Here is a 20294-nt window from a genome sequence, read left to right as displayed (position 1 = left end):
AGCTCACTACAAATAACTCAATTTCGTTCCTTTTTATGGCTGAGTAATAGTCCATTGTGTATATGTGCCACATCTTCTTTATCCATTTATCTGTCGATGGACACTTAGGTTGCTTCCATGTCCTGGCTATTGTAAATAGAGCAGCAATGAACATTGTGGTACATGACTCTTTTTGAATTATGGTTTTCTCAGGGTATATGCCCAGTAGTGGGATTGTTGGATCGTATGGTAGTTCTATTTTTAGTTTTTTAAGGAACCTCCATACTGTTCCCCATAGTGGCTGTATCAATTTGCATTCCCAACTACAGTGTATGAGGGTTCCTTTTTCTCCACACCCTCTCCAGCATTTATTGTTTGTAGATTTTTTTTTGATGATGGCCATTCTGACCAGTGTGAGATGATATCTCATTGTAGTTTTGATTTGCATTTCTCTAATGATTAATGATGTTGAGCATTCTTTCATGTGTTTGTTGGCACTCTGTATATCTTCTTTGAAGAAATGTCTATTTAGGTCTTCTGCCCATTTTTGGATTGGGTTGTTTGTTTTTCTGATATTGAGCTGCATGAGCTGCTTGTAAATTTTGGAGATTAATCCTTTGTCAGTTGCTTCATTTGCAAATATTTTCTTCCATTCTGAGGATTGTCTTTTTGTCTTGTTTATGGTTTCCTTTGCTGTGCAAAAGCTTTTAAGTTTCATTAGATCCCATTTGTTTATTTTTGTTTTTTATTTCCATTTCTCTAGGAGCTGGGTCAAAAAGGCTCTTGCTGTGATTTATGTCATAGAGTGTTCTGCCTATGTTTTCCTCTAAGAGTTTGATAGTGTCTGGCCTTACATTTAGGTCTTTAATCCATTTTGAGTTTATTTTTGTGTATGGTGTTGGGGAGTGTTCTAATTTCCTTCTTTTACATGTAGCTGTCCAGTTTTCCCAGCACCACTTATTGAAGAGGCTGTCTTTTCTCCACTCTATATTCTTGCCTCCTTTATCAAAGATAAGGTGAGCATATGTGTGTGGGTTTATCTCTGGGCTTTCTATCCTGTTCCATTGATCTATATTTCTGTTTTTGTGCCAGTACCATACTGTCTTGATTACTGTAGCTTTGTAGTATAGTCTGAAGTCAGGGAGCCTGATTCCTCCAGCTCCGTTTTTCTTTCTCAAGATTGCTTTGGCTATTCGGGGTCTTTTGATTTTCCATACAAATTGTGAAAGTTTTTTTTCTCGTTCTGTGGAATATGCCAGTGGTAGTTTGATAGGGATTGCATTGATTCTGTAGATTGCTTTGGGTAGTATAGTCATTTTCACAATGTGCATTCTTCCAATCCAAGAACATGGTATGTCTCTCCATCTATTGGTATCATCTTATAATGTTTTTTTAAAAAATTGAATTTGTTGTAGGTCATTGCAAAAAAACTGAATTTTTTTATGATTATTTAAAATATATAATTCAAGAGGACTTTAAAGTGATAAAAGTATGGTATCCAAATTACCAGTAAATAATATTTTTGTAGTATATTGTTTTAGAATAACAGGCTTTAGGTTTTACCTGACTGCTATGCTCTAAAAAAGCTTAAACAGGCTTCTTCAAATCGTAAACTTTCAATTCTCTAAAGACAACATAAAAAAAATCTCAGAAATATTTTTGTAACATTATTTTAATTTAAAATCACTTTTTTATTTATGATCTTTCAAAGAAATTTAATGTATTAAGTAACCTTCCACTTAAGTTAGAAAGTCTTTAAATTTCAAAAAATTCATACTGTATATCTAAATTCAGCTCTTCTGTTCTATACTTATTAAATTAATTGAGTTTATATATTATGTTAATGACTGTGATTAATTAAATATATTACTAGGCTCTAAAGGGCTATTATCAGTTTTTATTCATTTTCTAAATTCCAGTTAATCATTTCAATACAGTGTAATTTTCATTGCATTCTGGGCCTGTCAATGTGTGCTATGTGATTGTCTTTGATAATTCTGCTTACAAAATGCACTGTAACCAATATTTAGACCTGGTGTTGTAATTAGAGAAAGGCAATATTACTACTAAACTACTACTATGATGACTAATACTACCACTTTTACTACTGTTTGTCATTTATTCAGTAAATACTATGTGCCCAGCCTGGTTCTAGACAATTTAAATTTATGATTTCTAATTCTCACTTAGTATAAGAATTTTTAATTAATTCACTGATAAGAAAACTGAGGCACAAAGTTGACTACTTGCCAAAAATCACTTGACTTGCAAGTGACAAAGCTGGATTTGAAGCCAGATGAATCTGATTCCAAAGCCCCTTCTGTGTATAGAGTTGTCATATGAAGGATCAACTTGGTTGCTGTGTTGAGGCTTCAAAGAGTGGCATTATCCTGGGCAGTTAGTCCCCTAATTCAGGACCAGATTGCAGGGTGTGAACTCAACTTTGTTGAAGCCCTCTCAGTGTATTTACATGCCAGGCAAGATTGTTAAATATATGTATTAATTTATTGGAAGAGGGATATATTTCATTCCAACAATTGCACTATTCATTGTCATTATCATGTTTTTTCTGACATCAGGTTGCTAGGGATACCAAATCAGTAATCACAACATTGCTTGGAGATCTAAGAGTCAGAGAAAAATGAGATAAACAGGCTGGAAGGATATTTCTCCTAGGCCATTCCAGAGCTTTCAATGGCCTTCTCCCCCAGCTTCCTCCTCCCAACATACATACATATACACAGTTACGAACAACTTCAGGGTGAACCGAAGACCTCTGTTGCAAAGGTCCTGTGTTTCTGTTCACCACAGACAGCTAATTTCTTTTTCTTAGAATTTATTTTTCAGACTTCCAGTTAACTAGTTCCTTCTAAAATAAACAAACCAAGATCTATACAAAGTTAGAAATTAAAATTAGTTTTAGTTTAAATCCCATTTTCTGTATGCCTCTTAGATGCCTGTCGCCAGGATTGGAATTTTAGTGTTTCAAAAACCTCTTAATAACCAATTTAGTACAGCAATGTTACCTTTTACACATGGTTCTTCATTCATTCCCAGATGCTTATGTTTAAGTTTTTAAAATACTCAGCTGTTACAGTCATGGTTTGGCATAAACATTAAAGTTGTTGAATTAATTCATCTCCCAAACTTACCGATTAGAGATAATCATAAACATAAAGAGGGAACCATCTCTATTCACATTTCCTGGGGTAAGAAATAGCAATTGGTCTTATTAAATCTATTTTTAAAAATATATACCTAGTTTGAGAAGAATATAGAACCTAGTTTGAGATTAATACTCTAAAGTACTATTTTAACTAATAAAAATTAACTGAGTATCCACTCAATTACACCAACTCTGGGCTGACCACTCTGCTAGACAATTGGGATATAGTGTCCCAGAGCAATGACAAGTTCCTTGACTTCAAAGGGCAAACAGTCTGAGGAAGACATAAACAGGTAAATAGGCAATTTCAATAGAGTGTAATAAATGCCCTAAAAGAGGAGTGACTTCCCAAAGGAAATGATCTCTAAAGGAAACTGAGGGATGAGAAGGCATTAGCTATGTATGGATGGGGAGGATGAGTGTGAATCAGGGAGAAAAAAATCTACTGAGGGGTAACAGCTTCTGCAAAAGGCGGGTATCAAAGAAAAGCAGAGTACATCTGTGGTACTGTTGACAAGCCATTTAGCTGCTGTTCACAGAGATAGGGCACAAAGCAAGCAGAGAAGGCTGTGGATTGAGAAGTTGGAGCAAATACCTTTTGCTTGGGGATTTGAGCTGCTATGGTATGTACAATTGGAGATGTGGACAGCAGGATATACAAAGCTGGAGAGGGATAAAGAAAACTAGATTGGAAATAAATTTGAGAATCATAGATTGATCAATGAAATGAAAGAGGTGAAAGCATAAATTGTTAAGTCTAAAATAGTAGTCTAAAATAGTGTGCAAAAAAGCACACTAACAAAATGAAAACAAAAACCTCTATCTTAATAGCAGCAGTAGTGGAGAAAAAAGGAGCAAAGAAAGAAAAACATAGCATAACAAACACTGGTAAAGGAAAAAGAAAAATACAGGCACTTTTAGATGGCAGTTTGCCAGAGCAATACTCAAACCATGTGTATAGAGATCATTTTCTTTCAGTTAGTTTTAGAACATGTGATTTTTGCTTGGCAGATTATTTTTTTTAAAAGTTTGTAATCCGCACTGTCTAAAAATATACACTGCAGGATCACAATATTTTTCCCTTCCAAATAATTTTTTTTCAAAAGAACACTGATCTCAAACTCTGCTTGGAACTCATCTACTGTAGAATCAGTAGTGTTGCTATGGAGAAGTCAGGGAGGGCTAGTCACCACTCTCCAGCTGGTCCTATAATTTATAATCGCCTGGCATGTTGCCCCATACTGCAGTCTGTCCCCTAAATTCTTATGATTTATTTGTTACATCCTATTAAGATACAAGACAGAGAATGTACAGCTATGATCTTCAAGGAATCTTCAACCCATCCACTGTGCCTAAGAAACTGGTACAGAGAAGACCAGGGAAGTGGAACAGTTTCTTATTCACAATCATGCAGACCTTAGTTCTCTTAAAATAAAAATTCCGTGTTTATATATCTGTCATATCCGGTTGGTAATGCCTCTTAAGAACATGAGGAACGTAATGAGATGAGACATCTCTTAGGAAAACCAAGGGCATTGTACAATTGTTTTTGCAGATTGCACTTCATGCCTGCAAAACCTGATTAAGTTTCACATTCTTTGTGGACTTTCCTCAACCTCTGCAGGCCAAACTGGTTATTCCATTCACAGGGCTCCCATTGAAGTTGTTCATATGTGTTTTTAGAGCACATAGCACATCACATAGAAATTTATTTAATCTGTTTATTTCACTCCTCTACTCCCAGCAAATAGCACAGTGCCTGCTAGGCATTAGAATTTCTATTCATCTATGTGTGTAAAATGTAACATTTTAATTCACAGTGCTATATTTTACATGCTTACATTTCTGTCACTTAAAGGAAATTTGGATTCTTAGATTTTGTATTGACAAATTATTCTGTATTCAGTGTTGTTGTCCAGTAGACACAAGAAGGCACGTTTGAATTTAATTTCATTAGCTAGACTCTGTAATGGGAGTATATAATGACTCAGCGTGTGTTGTTGCCCACAACAAATGCCACACCAGAACCAATGCTTCATACCTAGTTTGAATACAAAAGCCATCTCCAAAGCCAATAGTCTGTTAAGGATCATGCTTTGGAACAAAACATACAGCTGGCACGATTAACGCTTAGCATCTTGCTTCTGATTGTTTGAATTATTTTTAGATTTCTGGACTTTATGTGTGTGTACATGTGTGGAATCCTAAGTGCTCATTCAAAATTCGACTACTTTTTTCTGAAGATATTTTTTTCTAACTCTTTTATCTATTAATATCAAGAAGATAGCAACTAATTAGTTAACTAAAGTGGCAAAACCCAAGATAGTTCATTTCCTTGGATTAATTTGGTACATTCCATAGAATGTAAATACTCCCTATCTTTCCTGTAAGGAATGTTTCGAAAGGTATTTAGCAACCAGAAGGTGTACCTGCTGGCATGTATGTAGTCTCGGGCTGGGACTCTAGCTCCTGATTTTTGTATTCACAGATGTAGAATCAAGGCTTACCTACATTATGAGTGGCATTCCTCAGTCATTCTATCCCCTTGAAACCTTCGAAGTTGAGCTCAAACTTTCCATTGTGAAGTTATTTAGAAATTGTTAAATTGTTAGCATATTGATTTGTTTCTCTTGACATATTTAATTTGCAAAAAAATGTTTCAGTCCATAGTAAATCCTCTCACATCTTAAAAACTCACCTAAAATGCCACATTTTTCAAAAATTAGTTACAGTTTGCTTTACAGTATATGCATGTAATTATTGAGTACTTAGCATGGTGCATTTTAATACAGTTTGAGGAGGAAAGCATGAGGCTTTTTCCTGAATTGAAATTGTGACATAATATACATTGAACAAAGAGAAGGCCTGAAGTCTACTCCTTTCATCCTCTGGAGTATAGCTAAGAGATGAGAATCAGAAGCTGATGCTCAGCTGATGAAGGGGCAGTCAGACCTAGGGACTTTCCTTATGAGTTTTATTTTGTTTTTGTTTGTTTTGTTTTTTAGGGATAGGGGACGGATCTGTTTCAGGATTTCTGCAGAACTGGAGAGGTACTAGTCAAAATGGCCTTTGGCCACTTACTTATTGGTTATTTAGATCATGTTATACAATTGTTCTTTATCACCACTAAGAAGGGAAGAAGTGGTGAAATCAACAACAACTTAGATTTCAAACAGCTGGGAAAATCTCATATTTAGCACTACCATTTCAAACTTGATGGTAGGAACTAGGGAAATATCAGAGAATTGGGATTATGTATGTTACCCAAAGGACAGAGATTCTGAGAGACCAAAACATTCCTTTACTTTTTGTTGAGGCTCCTTCATAGTGTTTCTTTAAGTGTGAGAAACAGGGACATCCCTCTGCTCACAAAGGCTGTAACTTAGAGCTTAGGGCAGGATCAACACATCATGCCAGAAATTATTTATAATAAATGCCAAACTTAGCTATGACTCTATTTGTGGAGATGAGCCTTGGAAACAGTTCTTAAGAGCTTCAGGACTTTTTGAATTCAAAGAGAAATGTGGTAACCACCCCTGAAACCTTACCTGAAAAAAATCATTTAAATGAAAAGTTGCATGTTACAGTTTGGAAAAACATATTATTGGTTTTGGAGAGTTTAAGTGGGAATAAATAACTATCTTCAGCTGAAAAATTGTGTGGTTTTTTTTTCAATACCTGAACTTAGCTAACATATTCCTTAGACATTCATTATATTATACACTTCCCTCTTTAAACGTGCCCTTTTATATGCTTTAAATTTTTTTGCTTACTATAACATTTGGGTCATATAGTTTAGTAGTAGGGGGCACTCAATAGCATAGAAATCACCCTAATATTTAAGAAACCATGTGTCCCTTATTTGATTCCTTATCCTTCATTTAAAAATATTAGAAAGACTGTGCTCACTCTAAAGTAATGCAGAAAAACAAAGAGGAAAATGCATAAAGAAGCTGTCCGCTCCCATCTCTTGCTTCCATTCTTCCGCAGTCCCAGGAGAGAACTTTATTACTCTTACGCTTAATCTAAGACTATTTTAGATGAAAGATATTGTATTTTAATCTCTGAATAGGAAACATGTTTTGAACATCCCTGATACCATTTTTTCACTAAATTTTAAAATAATGAGCCATTTATCTAAAAACTACAATAGAATTTGTTGCTATATTCTTATAGTACTTTTTCTTATATGTATGTTGTTTCATAGTAGTAATCATAGTACATGTGGAATTCAAATCTGTGTCTTCACTTATCACATTAAAAATCACACAGATTTTCCCAAGTAACTTCCTTATTAGTCTAGGTTTAGGATACTAGACTATTAAGTCTTCAGAAGCTGAGATGACTTTTGAAAACCCTGCTTAGCCTCTATATCTGTACTATTGTAACATAAACACGTTCAAATCTTAAGTTCAAAAATAACCTAAAACAAAAATAACAAAAACAAAAAACAGAACAACTTCCACAAACATCAACAACAGAAAACCTTTCTTTAAACCTGAGTCACTGCTGTCTATCCTTGTATCTTTCTACCTCCCTTTACAGCCAATATCTTAAAGTCCTTGTCTTACTCTTTTCCTTCCCAACCTCTTAACTACCCAAAGCAGTGAATTTTTAGTATTCATCTTAATTTAACTCTCTCTGACATTTAATACTACTGAGAATTTTTTTTCTTGAAACTATCCCCTCCTTATTCTTCCATGATACTACCTTCTGTGAATGTCCCTTTTGCCTCCCACTTAAATTCTGATGCTCTGTGAATTCTGGACTTAGTTTGCTCTTCTTCTTAATTCATGTAGTCCCATGACTACAAATATGTCTAGCTGCTTAGTGGACTTCTCCCCCTGATATCCCATAGACATACTAAATTCATCACGTACAAAAATAAATTCATCAACGTACGCAAAGCCACTCCTCCTTCTATAACTTTTACTTTCAATCTCCTCTTCCTCCATCGTTTTAGTTCAAACGTTCACCATCTTCTAATTGACACACTACAATAAATATTCTCTAAGTTTTCGTCCCTTTAGGAACCCAGGTCTATAATCCATTCCCCATAGAGCTGCCCTAATGGGTTTCTCAAATCTGATCATATTTTTCTCTCCTTAAAACTCTTCACTGGATCTCCAGTGCCTATGTGATAAAATCTGAATTTCTTAGAACGGCATATGAGCTACCGGTTCTTCTAACTATGTCAATCTCATTTACCCATTTGTGCTTTCATTTTAGCAGTTCCCTTGGCCTGGAATCTCTTTTTCATATATTGTAATCACTTCTTTGATTCAGATCAAGGATAACCTATTCCATGAAGTCTTCCCTGACATTATTGTCTCATTGATACTTTAAAATGTATAATTTCCTCATTTTTACCATCCCAGGCCATTGCACAAACTTGTATCACACTACAGATTACACATTTGTGCACATACCAGTTTCCCTGTCTGTCTGTCCTCTATACTACATATTACATGAGGATAAGGAACTTATCCTAAAGGCCTAACATAGTACCTGGTATGTCTATAGGTATTATTTGTTAATAATATTATTTTTAGTGAGTAAATTAACTTTGCACAGTAGACCCTAAATAGCTGTGTAGGGAAGGAAGAAACCATGGAAGGACACTGTCAGGTTATCGGAATTCCTCCACACTTTTTCACTGAAAATTGTGTATTTGATTTTAAAAAAAGTTTTGAGCTTATGTCTTGGTAAAAGAATAATTCTGCATGGCAATAATGATTACTGTGATTTTTCATGGTAAAAAAATGAATATAGAAAATGCTATAAAATTGAATTTTTAAGGTGAAAAATAACAAATCCCAAATTAAATTCTTCCAGTGAAAAAATTTTAAGGCACTCTTGATCTGTAAATAACTTTAACAAGCACTAATCTGTGCTTGGATACATGCATGCAGTGTATTTAGAGAGTCTAGAAAGAGAAAGCCAGTTAAGTATCACTGTTGTCTAAGAAAAGCAAAGGCAAGGGAAAAAACCTGACTTTATACAAGTAATACTAATGGTTCACATATTTTTCAGTGGTGGCATAAGGAAATTAATAACTCTTTACACTCTAATTTTCACCCCCTTCTAAGAATCCAAGCACTAAGTACCTATTTGAGAAAAAGAAATCTGACAAAACATTTCTAAAGAACAAATGTGGGGACTTCCCTGGCGGTCCAGTGGCTCAGACTTCACACTCCCAACGCAATGGGCAAGGGTTCAATCCCTGGTCGGGGAACTAATGTCCCGCATGCAGCATGGCATGGCCAAAAACAAAGAAACAAAAGAGCGAATGTGTTATTAATACTGCCAAGTCATAAAGGAATATTAGAAGTGTTCCTAAATATATTAAATATTATTAACATATTTTACTATATTTTACAGTTTTAGATGCCCGTTTCAAAAAAATTTAATATCTCTGAAATTAGTACGTATCTCACAATCAATGGCTACCATAGATTATTCACACATTTTTGCTTTCTTGTAAACATATAAAATAATGATGCCTCTTTCAATGGTGTCTTAACTTGATGAAATACAGTAGAAATTAGATATGGAACAAAGTGCGCTCAATTAGCTGATAAAAGCTAAAAAATAAAGTAAGTTCACATATATGACAGAAAAAAGTGATTGATTTGACTATGGCAGTTTCAGTGTCCCCACACCTTCCTATGTGAACACAATCACATATAACCATTATTTTTCCTCTCGTAATAATTTAACATATAGGAAATATATTTCTGCTTAATGCTATACTTTACTTGACTTAGGATACCATATGTTTAGGTTCGAAACTTTCTAAGTTTTTTTGAATAATACAAGTCAAGTTTATTTTAATCACTTTCACAAAACAATTTTAAAAAACCCATGGTGCCTTCCAGCATAAAAGAAGAGATTCAACTGCAATGCAAATCTTAAAAATAATTGCAAACGTCACTAGTCATAGACATTTTTCAAATTTCCCAGCCAAGTTACTGAAAAACATTTTACCTGTTTATCTGAAAATATATGACTGTGTGCAATAGACGCTACCAGGTTCTGTTGTTGTTGTTTTTTTGTTTTTTGTTTTTATCCCAGTAATGGAGATTAATGATGCATAGGCTGTCCTGTTTTTTAGTAAGAAAAATATGAAATTCAGTGGGTATCCTTGGTCTACTGAATTCCTCACTGTAGCTATGACTCTTATCACCTGAGTCCAGTACACATATCTCTCTTACTCCAATCCAACCAAAGCCACATTCATCAAAGTATTATTTTCAACTAAGCAAAGAGTTTCATTTTGGTAACTCAAATAGATTTCTTAATCTGTAGGTTTAAATTTAAAAAAATATTTTATATGAGAAGGATTTGTTTTTCACAAAATTAAGGCATCATAATAAACAGCATGTAGACTGGAGATTGCACAGAAAATATTTATATCCTATAAGGAGCCCTGAGGGCCTATTCTCCAAAAATGTTTCCCTAACGCTCTGCTAAATTATGTAATGTTTTCATATTATTAATTCCGGCCATTTAAAGATGACCTCTCAGTTAAAATCAGAGAGAAGAAACATTATCACATGATTAATAGTGATTATTTAACATTGATTATTTTGTAGGAAATTCATATTAACAAATTTAGGGTTTATAAGTTAGTGACATCAGTTATCAAGAACATGTATTCATTCTAGACCAAATAATAAAAACAAGGTGCTGTGCTTATGTTAAGGTAGGGAAAAGTGTCCTTTCTTCACTTCCACAGAACATTGCAAACCTGAACTCTGAAGCAATTCTTTTCTAACTCAAAATCTCAAAAAAATTTTTTATAAATGTAGCTCATTCAATCTTCTCCTCTATTCTTCATCTTCTGCAACCAACTTAGTGACATTTTCCTTTCATACACACCTCAAAAGAACATTTTTTTCCCCTACTGTACCAGATAAACAACAAAAGAAACCCTACCTCTAACTAGATGTTACACAAAGTTTTTCTCATACTGGGTCTTTTAGTTCTCAGAACCTGTCATGGGCCCCCCCATAGTGTTTTCAGACATGTTCCTTCTGTGTGGGATATTCTTTCTCCCAACCCGCCTTCTGCCATCACCCTTAATATCCTCATTTCAGTCCTTCAGGGAAGTGTTGACTTTACTCAGAACAGTCAGGGCTTCCAGTTACATGTTTTCACATACTATATGTTTATTTGAATGATTATGTAGTAAACATCTGTCGTTCCACTGGAAAGTAAGTTACATGAGGAGCTCCAACACTCTGCCTCCCACATGCAATACAGAGTAAGAATTTAATAAATATTTATCAAATGAATCAATCATTTTTTTCCAAATCAGAGCATATTATTATCTGCTTCTAGCCATTTTAAACATCTTAGTATACATTACCTGCCAAGGTACTCTGTTAAGCTTATATTTATTATGACAAATGTTTCACAGACACATATTACATTACATGTGCAATTTGTCACAGCATCTGACCGAAACCCTAGCATTGCCCTGATGCAATAAGTCCCAGATTTGTGTTTGTTCAGTGACAGCTGAATACTGTCCATAAATGTCACTCTGGTGGGATATGATGGCTATTTTTCAACTCAGCTTTATCACTTGGATTTTAGGACTTCCTTTACTCAAATTCCACTTTCCTGTGTAGTTGATGGGTTTTGTCTTTTTTTTTTTTTTTTTTTTTTTTTTTGTGATACGCGGGCCTCTCACTGTTGTGGCCTCTCCCGTTGCGGAGCACAGACTCCGGACACACAGGCTCAGCGGCCGTGGCTCACGGGCCCAGCCGCTCTGCAGCATGTGGGATCTTCCCAGACCGGGGCACGAACCCGTGTCCCCTGAATCGGCAGGCGGACTCCCAACCACTGTGCCACCAGGGAAGCCCCCCCCTTTTTTTTTTAAGTAACCTTACCTTCCTACAATCAAATAGCCATTCCTCTCCTCTCTTGAGGTTAGCTGTTGTGCTGCTAGTTCCTCTTCTCAGTTAATTTTAACATATCTTGAGAGTATTCAGTAACAGTTTGCCAATATTCATATATTCTCACTTTAAAATGTGCCTTGTAAAAACTTGCTGTGGTAGTTATGTCATATACAATGAAAATGTTATAGTTTGGATATTTTTCCTGGACATTCATGAACATTGCAGCCATGACTATTTGTGAGAATTATCTCTTATACTTCCACATGACATTGTTTCACTTATTCCTTTCACCATCACAGCCACCCAATGCTGGAAAGAACCGTAACAGTATTATTTAATATCAAGTCATTTTTTTCCTTATTTGGACCCTGAAACTGCATCACTTGGGGACCAGAGGTGGTGCTTACATGTGGAGAAAACATCATGTACAAAGGCTTAGAGTGTGACACTGTGGCAAAGGGCCAGTAGCTCAGGATAGGTGAATTACAAGGTCCATGGGAAAGAATGGTGGGTAATAGCTAGAAAGGCAGCGGTAACATTATAAATGGCCTTGTTTGGCATTCTGTAGATTTGATTTGCTGATGGTGAGTATTTGTTAGGCAGAAGGTACAGGATCAGATTTGCATTTGGAAAATATCATTCTTAGGTTATTACACAACAGACCAGACATAGAAGTATGTTCATTGCTAGACTGGGGCAGAAGGTCAAACTGTGGAAAGTTAATTGTTCATTTCAACATTCGATCCTGTTCAATTCCAGTTGGCAAGCAAGACTGCTGTAGCCTAAGGGTGGAAAGAAAGCTTATACAGGGCAAATGTTAGTACTACATCGAGTGCTGGGGAGCCAGTGTTTTGTATACTTTAAAATTAAAAGGTAAAATCAAAGATGAGGTTCCATGTAAAAATAAGTTTATTAATCACCTAGCTTCTGGAGTTTGGCACTGTGGCTAAATAAGTTCCTCCATAACTTATTGTTAGTAGAAAATTTTATTTTATTAAAACTCATCAAAAAATAAACTTGTTCATTTTCCTGTATATGTAGGTAGAACATTCTGAACAAATTTTTATCATTTTATGTTTCAAGATCTTCTCTTGATATGAGATTATCATTCTGAACGTTAATAATTATGTGTAATGGAATGCAGATTTATAAATTATATGTGGGATGAATGTATTCGGACCTCCAGGACATACCCCAGCCTGCACAAAATAATCCTTTTAATTTTTAATATAATGTCCTTAAATACTGTGTGCATCAGTTAAAGTGTAAAGAAAAAAGTGAACCAACTACCAGTTTATCTGGGATGGTCTCAATTTACAACTGCTGTGTGGGATAATTATTAATAATGCCTCCTTTCATACTAAAAGAGTACTTTGATCTGGAAGAGAAATTATATGTTCACCCTTTTAACACCATAGGCGATGACTGATAAATAAATCCCAGGGTAAATCCCAGCTCTGATACACACCATTTGTTCAATTTTAGGAAGAAAACTCACTTCGGTGTCTTCATCTATGAAACTGGAGAAAATAAGTTTTACCTTGTAGATTTGTACCTTTATGAAGAATAAATGCAGAGTTGGCTTTATGGATGTGAAACCCATGCAGTCCCACAGTGGGGGGCTTCATGCTGAGAAGGGCCATGCTTTGTTTAATGCTCTACTGATCTCTTGAAATTGTTAACATGTTTTCAACAAGTGTAGTACATTTTCCTTTTGTACTGGGCCCCATAATTTATGATGAGTCCTGATTAAATGAGAAATGTGCTAATTTAATCCAAATTTTCTTCCTTAATTCTTCCGTTCTGGTTTAAGTCCTGATTTTATTTCACCAAGTAGAAAATCATTTATAGTCATTTTATAATGCAAATGTCACTGGAAATACTCAATAAACAATCTGTAAGAAGTATAGAAAAGTTTTATTTGAGCCAAACAGGATTATAGTCTGGGAGACAGCCTCTCAGATAACTCTGAGGAACTGCTCCAGAGAAGCATGGTTTTCAGCACAGTTTTATATCTTTTCAGAACAAAGAAAGTCAAGCAAGTTGGGGATACATCCCTTTAAGGTTTAAAAAAAAAAAAAAAAACCAGATCAGCATGTGTACAGCAAGTCAGTATGCCATTGGCATCTGTGAAGGGAGTCTTATTACCAAAGGAGTACCAGCATTGGCATCCCAGGAAAGGAGGCATTTAATCTTTATTTTTTAACATGGGCATTCTTTGCTTCTGGTCAGTGTACACTTTTTTTTTTTAATGATTAAAGCAGATGTACAATGTATGTCCAATAAGCCACAAACAGGCTGTTTTAATTAGCATAAAATTCAAGTTAAATAATGTATTAGCCAGAATGATTTCCCCATACCCCAATATGTGAACATTTCTTCCATTAAAATCAACTGAAAATTAAAATATAACAAAAGCAGGTTATTGTTCATATGAAAGGAAAATTTCCTTTATATTTTACACTAAAAACCAGTGTTTATAGTAGAAGGCACTTACTACCTATTCAAATTTTGAGAACATTACAATAAATTATTAGTATATTTTGAAGTAAATTATCATTTGGCCTTTATTTGGGGGGGTGTTATATTCAGTTAAAATAATTTTAATATCATAAATAATTCTCCAAAATTAGAAAGAGTCCTCTGGCTTTTCACACCTAAGTGTCTTTCTACACCTGAATAGTCACACTGGGGACAGTATAAATATCCTAAACTATTTTTCTTTGTATACAACATGATGCCACCATTAGTACTTATACTTAAAATATTCATAATAATAGCTTTAATGTTATCAAGCTCTTGTTGTATGCCAGTTTCCTGCTAAATGCTCTACACGTATTATCTATATATAATAATACACACACACACATACACACACACAAACATCCCTATGAAGAGGGTACTATTATTTCCATAATAATAATTACAATATTGAGGCTTAGAGAGAATAAAGAACTTGCCAAAGCCATATAGATAGAAGATAGAGCTTAATTTTGAAACTAATCTCTGAATTTTAAAGCCTGAGCTGCTAATCAGTGTTTCAGTATTTTGCAAGTTGGCATTCAAGTACATATTCTCAGAATTACATGATTCTATAACATAGTTTAAAACTGTCTGTATTCCCTAATAAATAATCTAACTGATAAACATATATGTGTATTCTGGATCATCTGTATGACCTGGGAACTTTTGTCTTCATGCCCCCACAAGCATGCCTAGATTCTAATAAGCTAGTGAGGAGGAAATGAGGCAGATTTAAAATGTAAATGATTCCTCTAAGATCAAGAACAAGACAAGGATGTCCACTCTAGTCACTTTTATTCAACATAGATTTGGAAGTCCTAGCCACGGCAGTCAGAGAAAAAAAAGAAATGAAAGGAATCCAAATTGGAAAATTAGTAGTAAAACTGTCACTGTTTGTAGATGACATGATACTTACATAGAAAATCCTAAAGATGCTACCAGAAAGTTACTAGAGCTTATCAATGAATTTGGTAAAGTTGCAGCATACATAATTAATACACAGAAATCTCTTGCATTCCTATACACTAACAGTGAAAGATCAGAAAGAGAAATGAAGGAAACAATCCCTTTTACCATCACATCAAAAAGAGTGAAATACCTAGGAATAAACCTACCTAAGGAGACAAAAGACCTATACTCCAAAAACTATAAGATACTGATGAAAGAAACCAGACATGACACAAACAGATGGAGAGATATACTATATTCTTGGATTGAAAGAATCAATATTGTGAAAATGACTATACTACCCAAAGCAATCTACAGGTTCAGTGCAATCCCTGTCAAATTACCAATGGCATTTTTCACAGAATTAGAACAAAAAAATGTACAATTTGTGTGTAAACACAAAAGACCCCAAATAGCCAAAGCAATCTTGAGAAAGAAAAATGGAGCTGGAGGAATCAGGCTCCCTGACTTCAGACTATACTACAAAGCTACAGTAATCAAAACAGTATTGTGTTGGCGCAAAAATAGAAATATAGATCAATGGAACAGGATAGAAAATCCAGAGATAAACCCACGCACCTATGGTCACCTAATCTATGACAAAGGAGGCAAGAATATTCAATGGAGAAAAGACAGTCCCTTCAGTAAGTGGTTCTGGGAAAACTGGACAGCTACATGTACAAAAATGAAATTAGAACACCCCCTAACATCGTACACAAAAATAAACTCAAAATGGATTAAAGACCTAAATGTAAGGCTGACGCTATAAAACTCGTTAAGTATTATTAAAATAGAAATAATTTAAATCAATATTGGCAGTTTATGAATTTTTTGTTTTTGTTTTACCTTAAAAGGTCTTGAAGGAGCTTTATTGGGTGACACTTCATGTGACTGATTGTTAGCATCATATCATTAGTTCTTATTATTATTTTATGCTTTGTTAAAATAATATTATTATTATTGTTATTATACTGACTGTTCCATCTTGATCATTTTCATTTCCTCATTAGGTTTTTTTTCTTTTACCTGATTTTTGTTAATGTTTAAGTATTTAAACAGTAAAGCATTTAAAGGTAAAGAATCATTCTAAAATGAAATTGATCTCTCCCCTTTTTTTATACTTTAAAATAAGTAAATTTAAACATAATAAGTTAATCAGAGATCTACAAACTTAAAATACATCCTGAAAATCTTTTGCCCTCATCCTTTTCCATGCTATCCTTTCATCCAAGGTGTGTGGGGGGGAAATACTGAAACTATTGTGTATTTCTATTTATGTACAGTGTTCTGTCCAGAGGCAGTAGTCCCTTCTTCCTATCTATTATATGAGAAGGAGTGATTCATCTACAACGTAAAGCCCTTCTGTACATTATTTTCATGTTAGCCTCTAGCTAAAATAAAATGCATTTACACTTCCGTACATTACATTACTTGAAATGATAATGCTTTCTATTAAACTGTACTTCAATATTCTGTTTTACCTGCAGCTGAATGTGGTGCATCTGCAACAAGTAATGAAGGAATTCTGCTCTCTCCAAATTATCCACTCAACTATGAAAACAACCATGAATGCATTTATAGTATTCAGGTTCAAGCAGGAAAGGGAATCAATATTTCAGCCAGAACATTTCATTTAGCACAAGGAGATGTTCTTAAGGTAGGTGAACTCAGAATATTTATATTTTGATCATTTTAGTCATTAAGTATACATTAATACATATATACATGTATATGATATATATGTATATATAATCAACCATAAGTTGATTCTGCCATTCATAGATTTAAATTATACATTATTTCCCATTTTCCTGTCAGTATTTTACTGAGATAGAATGTTTTCTTTCTAATGTTTATTTATAATAAGTAAATTTTGATTTTATGATACATGAATTTTTTTTCATGACATAAACCCGTTTATAATATTGTTTTAAAAAGCAAAATACAGAATTTTTTGTAATAGAAGAAAAAAGGAAATGTCTAGTGAAAATGCCCTAAGATATTACCAATAGCTATTCACTTCCTCTACTCCAGTAGTCTCTCCTGTGCTTTGTAATTTAGTTTCTGAACCCAATTTGCTACATAGCTGTTTTCTTTTTTTTAACATCTTTATTGGAGTATAATTGCTTTATAATGGTGTGTTAGTTTCTGCTTTATAACAAAGTGAATCAGCTATACATATATCCCCATATCTCCTCCCTCTTACATCTCCCTCCCACCCTCCCTATCCCACCCCTCTAGGTGGTCACAAAGCACTGAGCTGATCTCCCTGTGCTATGCGGCTGCTTCCCACTAGCTAGCTATTTTACATTTGGTAGTATATATAAGTCCATGCCACTCTCTCACTTCGTCCCAGCTTACCCTTCCCCCTTCCTATGTCCTCAAGTCCATTCTCTACATCTGCGTCTTTATTCCTGTCCTGCCCCTAGGTTCTTTAGAACCATTTGTTTTTTGATACATGAATTTTAATGTTTCAATAACACCAAAATAAGAACACTTTCATGCCAAATATCTTATATTCAATAAATATTATCTATGAAGCACAATCCATAAATGGACATTTATTTATTTTTATTTTGATGTTTATTAAGTAACTTATTTCTGTTGATACATAGATAACTCTTCGCATTTATGACTATGAAAAAGTTTATAATTTATGAATATATCTAACAATATCTATAAATTATTTAAGAAAAAATATACCTTGTTGATAATAAACATTTAGGACAAAATTTGTTAACTTATTTAAAAAATTTGAAATAATCAAATTTAAAGATACGATTAAAGGGAGTTCCCTGGTGGCTAGTGGTCAGGACTCAGTGCTTTCACTGCTGTGGCCACAGGTTCAGTTCCTGGGTGGGGAACTAAAATCCTGCAAGTGGCACAGTGCTGCCAAAAGAAATTTTTTTTAATGATCAGATTTTAGGCAAATGAATATTTTCATACTTGCTGATCCATATTTTTCAAAGTAAGTGTTTTGATAAATATAGTTTATATTCATTATCGGAATAAAAGTAAACACTTCTATAAAATCACATTTAAATATTTAAAAAATGATCACATACATTTTCTTTCTCATTATCAAGATTTCATTAATCCAGGTAAGAAATTCAACATATTTCTATTTTCACAAACCTTGAAAAAATTTATGATATCCCAGGTTGACTGGGGTGGGGGACCTTTATTTAAGCAGTGATTTTAAGGTTGTTGGTTATGTTCTTCTTTTAAAAAGAATATTAATTTGATGATAATTGATGGTTCTCTAACACAAACAGTTCTGTATGCTTGTAAGACTTGTATAGACATGGGAAAGATTTCCTGCAGTACACTTAGATATATACAATTTTAGTATTAATTTAGAGCCGTTCCCAATTTTTTTGCTTTTCCTCAATAGGCAACAGAAACTCACTGTATTGTATCTTCAACTTCCAGTTCATTGTTTGGATTTTCCTGTTAAAATAGGTTTATTTGCTAAATTGGAGTCAACATTGAGATTAATGGGATACTTGTACTTAGAATTAAGCAGTGGTTATTTATTTATTTATTTATTTGGCTAACTGTGGGGAAAAAATGTATCAAGGTATAGATCAGAAATATGAGTGTAGCTACTAAACTGTATCACATAGCAACAATAATAAACATGTATTTGTAAGTTAAAAGTAAGGAAATGCTTCCCCATGCCTACCACAATCCTTCCTAAAATATTTCTCTGCTCTCAGTGATGCTTGACATTTCTACATTACTTTTCCATACTGAATGATGTTTATTTTTTGGAAAATTCATTAGGGATAACAAGTCATGCTTTTTTAAAAAAATAGCCCTAATATGTTTCTCAGAGTGCTTTCTAACGTATTACTTATTTGGAGTAAAGTCATATGCATTTGTGATGTGTGTTCCCTTGAGGAAGGATGGGACCTCAGTAATAAGTGACAGTGTGAGGGGACGTGATGGTGAGAGACAAAGGAAAGCAGAAAAACTCAATTTAAGGCCCTTTAGTGGATTTCATTAAATAGTGACTTTTCTTTCATGAGTGAAAGGATGAAAATTTATATTCCCAGAAATTTTTTAAAAATTATGTCTTTCCTAGAATAAATATATGTTTTCTAAAGTTGAAAAGATTATATACTAAAATTAACCTGGAAACACACCAATTCAATTATCCTTCTACTGATAGTCTAACCTGGGATTTATTCTAAATTACCACGTTAAAAGGACTTCAGTAAGCCATACTACAGAGATGGTTGGGGATGGGCTTTTAAACGCTGTCTGTCTTCATGGTCTCTCCACCAGTGTAAGATGTAAAATGCTTGTATGTTATTCTTCTCATTAATTCCATGGATGACTATTAGGTCAAAGATACCTACTGACCCAGGCACAGTTAGGCATGCACAAACAGACAATGTACTCCGCAAAGGACAAAAGATTACTTCTCAAAAACTGTTAAGCCCAGAGTCCTCTCAGGATGGAAGGTCATTTGCCTCACTGCAAACTAATCCATGAGAGCCCATTCTCAACCCCAGCACTTTCCAATATTAAACGTAGTAGAGTCAGTTCTCTTTCTCCATTCCAACTAAGACATAAGAAGAAATAAGAAAAAAAAAATAGCCTATTATGGAACTCTCTGCCCCTTGACTGAGAGATTTAAAAGCATTGTTTTTCTTTATGTGGTAGGATCGGCTATGTTCTTTGGAATGACATTCTCTTGTAATCTTTACATGGGTATAAGGCTTGGAAGAAGGTTTGTTTTCTTCTGGTTTCACTTACTATATTAC

The 20294-nt window shown here is 34.2% G+C and overlaps 1 protein-coding gene across 3 annotated transcripts in view; it reads left to right on the top strand.

Moving 5' to 3' along the window:
- The window catches only part of CSMD3 (CUB and Sushi multiple domains 3), a gene marked incomplete at both ends in the record, with an annotated part of 1083475 nt that overhangs the window by 730648 nt on the left and 332533 nt on the right, over positions 1–20294 (top strand). For all 3 annotated transcript variants that reach the window (XM_082858355.1, XM_082858354.1, XM_082858353.1), the window contains one exon: positions 17010–17179. In XM_082858355.1, the coding sequence (XP_082714481.1) occupies positions 17010–17179 (170 nt within the window). The remainder of the gene's footprint in view (positions 1–17009; positions 17180–20294) is intronic.

The sequence above is a fragment of the Leucopleurus acutus genome (genome assembly GCF_964270905.1).
Source record: "Leucopleurus acutus genome assembly, chromosome: 17".
Lineage (NCBI taxonomy): Eukaryota > Metazoa > Chordata > Mammalia > Artiodactyla > Delphinidae > Leucopleurus > Leucopleurus acutus.
Note: the sequence above shows the minus strand (reverse complement) of the source record. Positions and strands in the feature narration are given on the sequence as shown.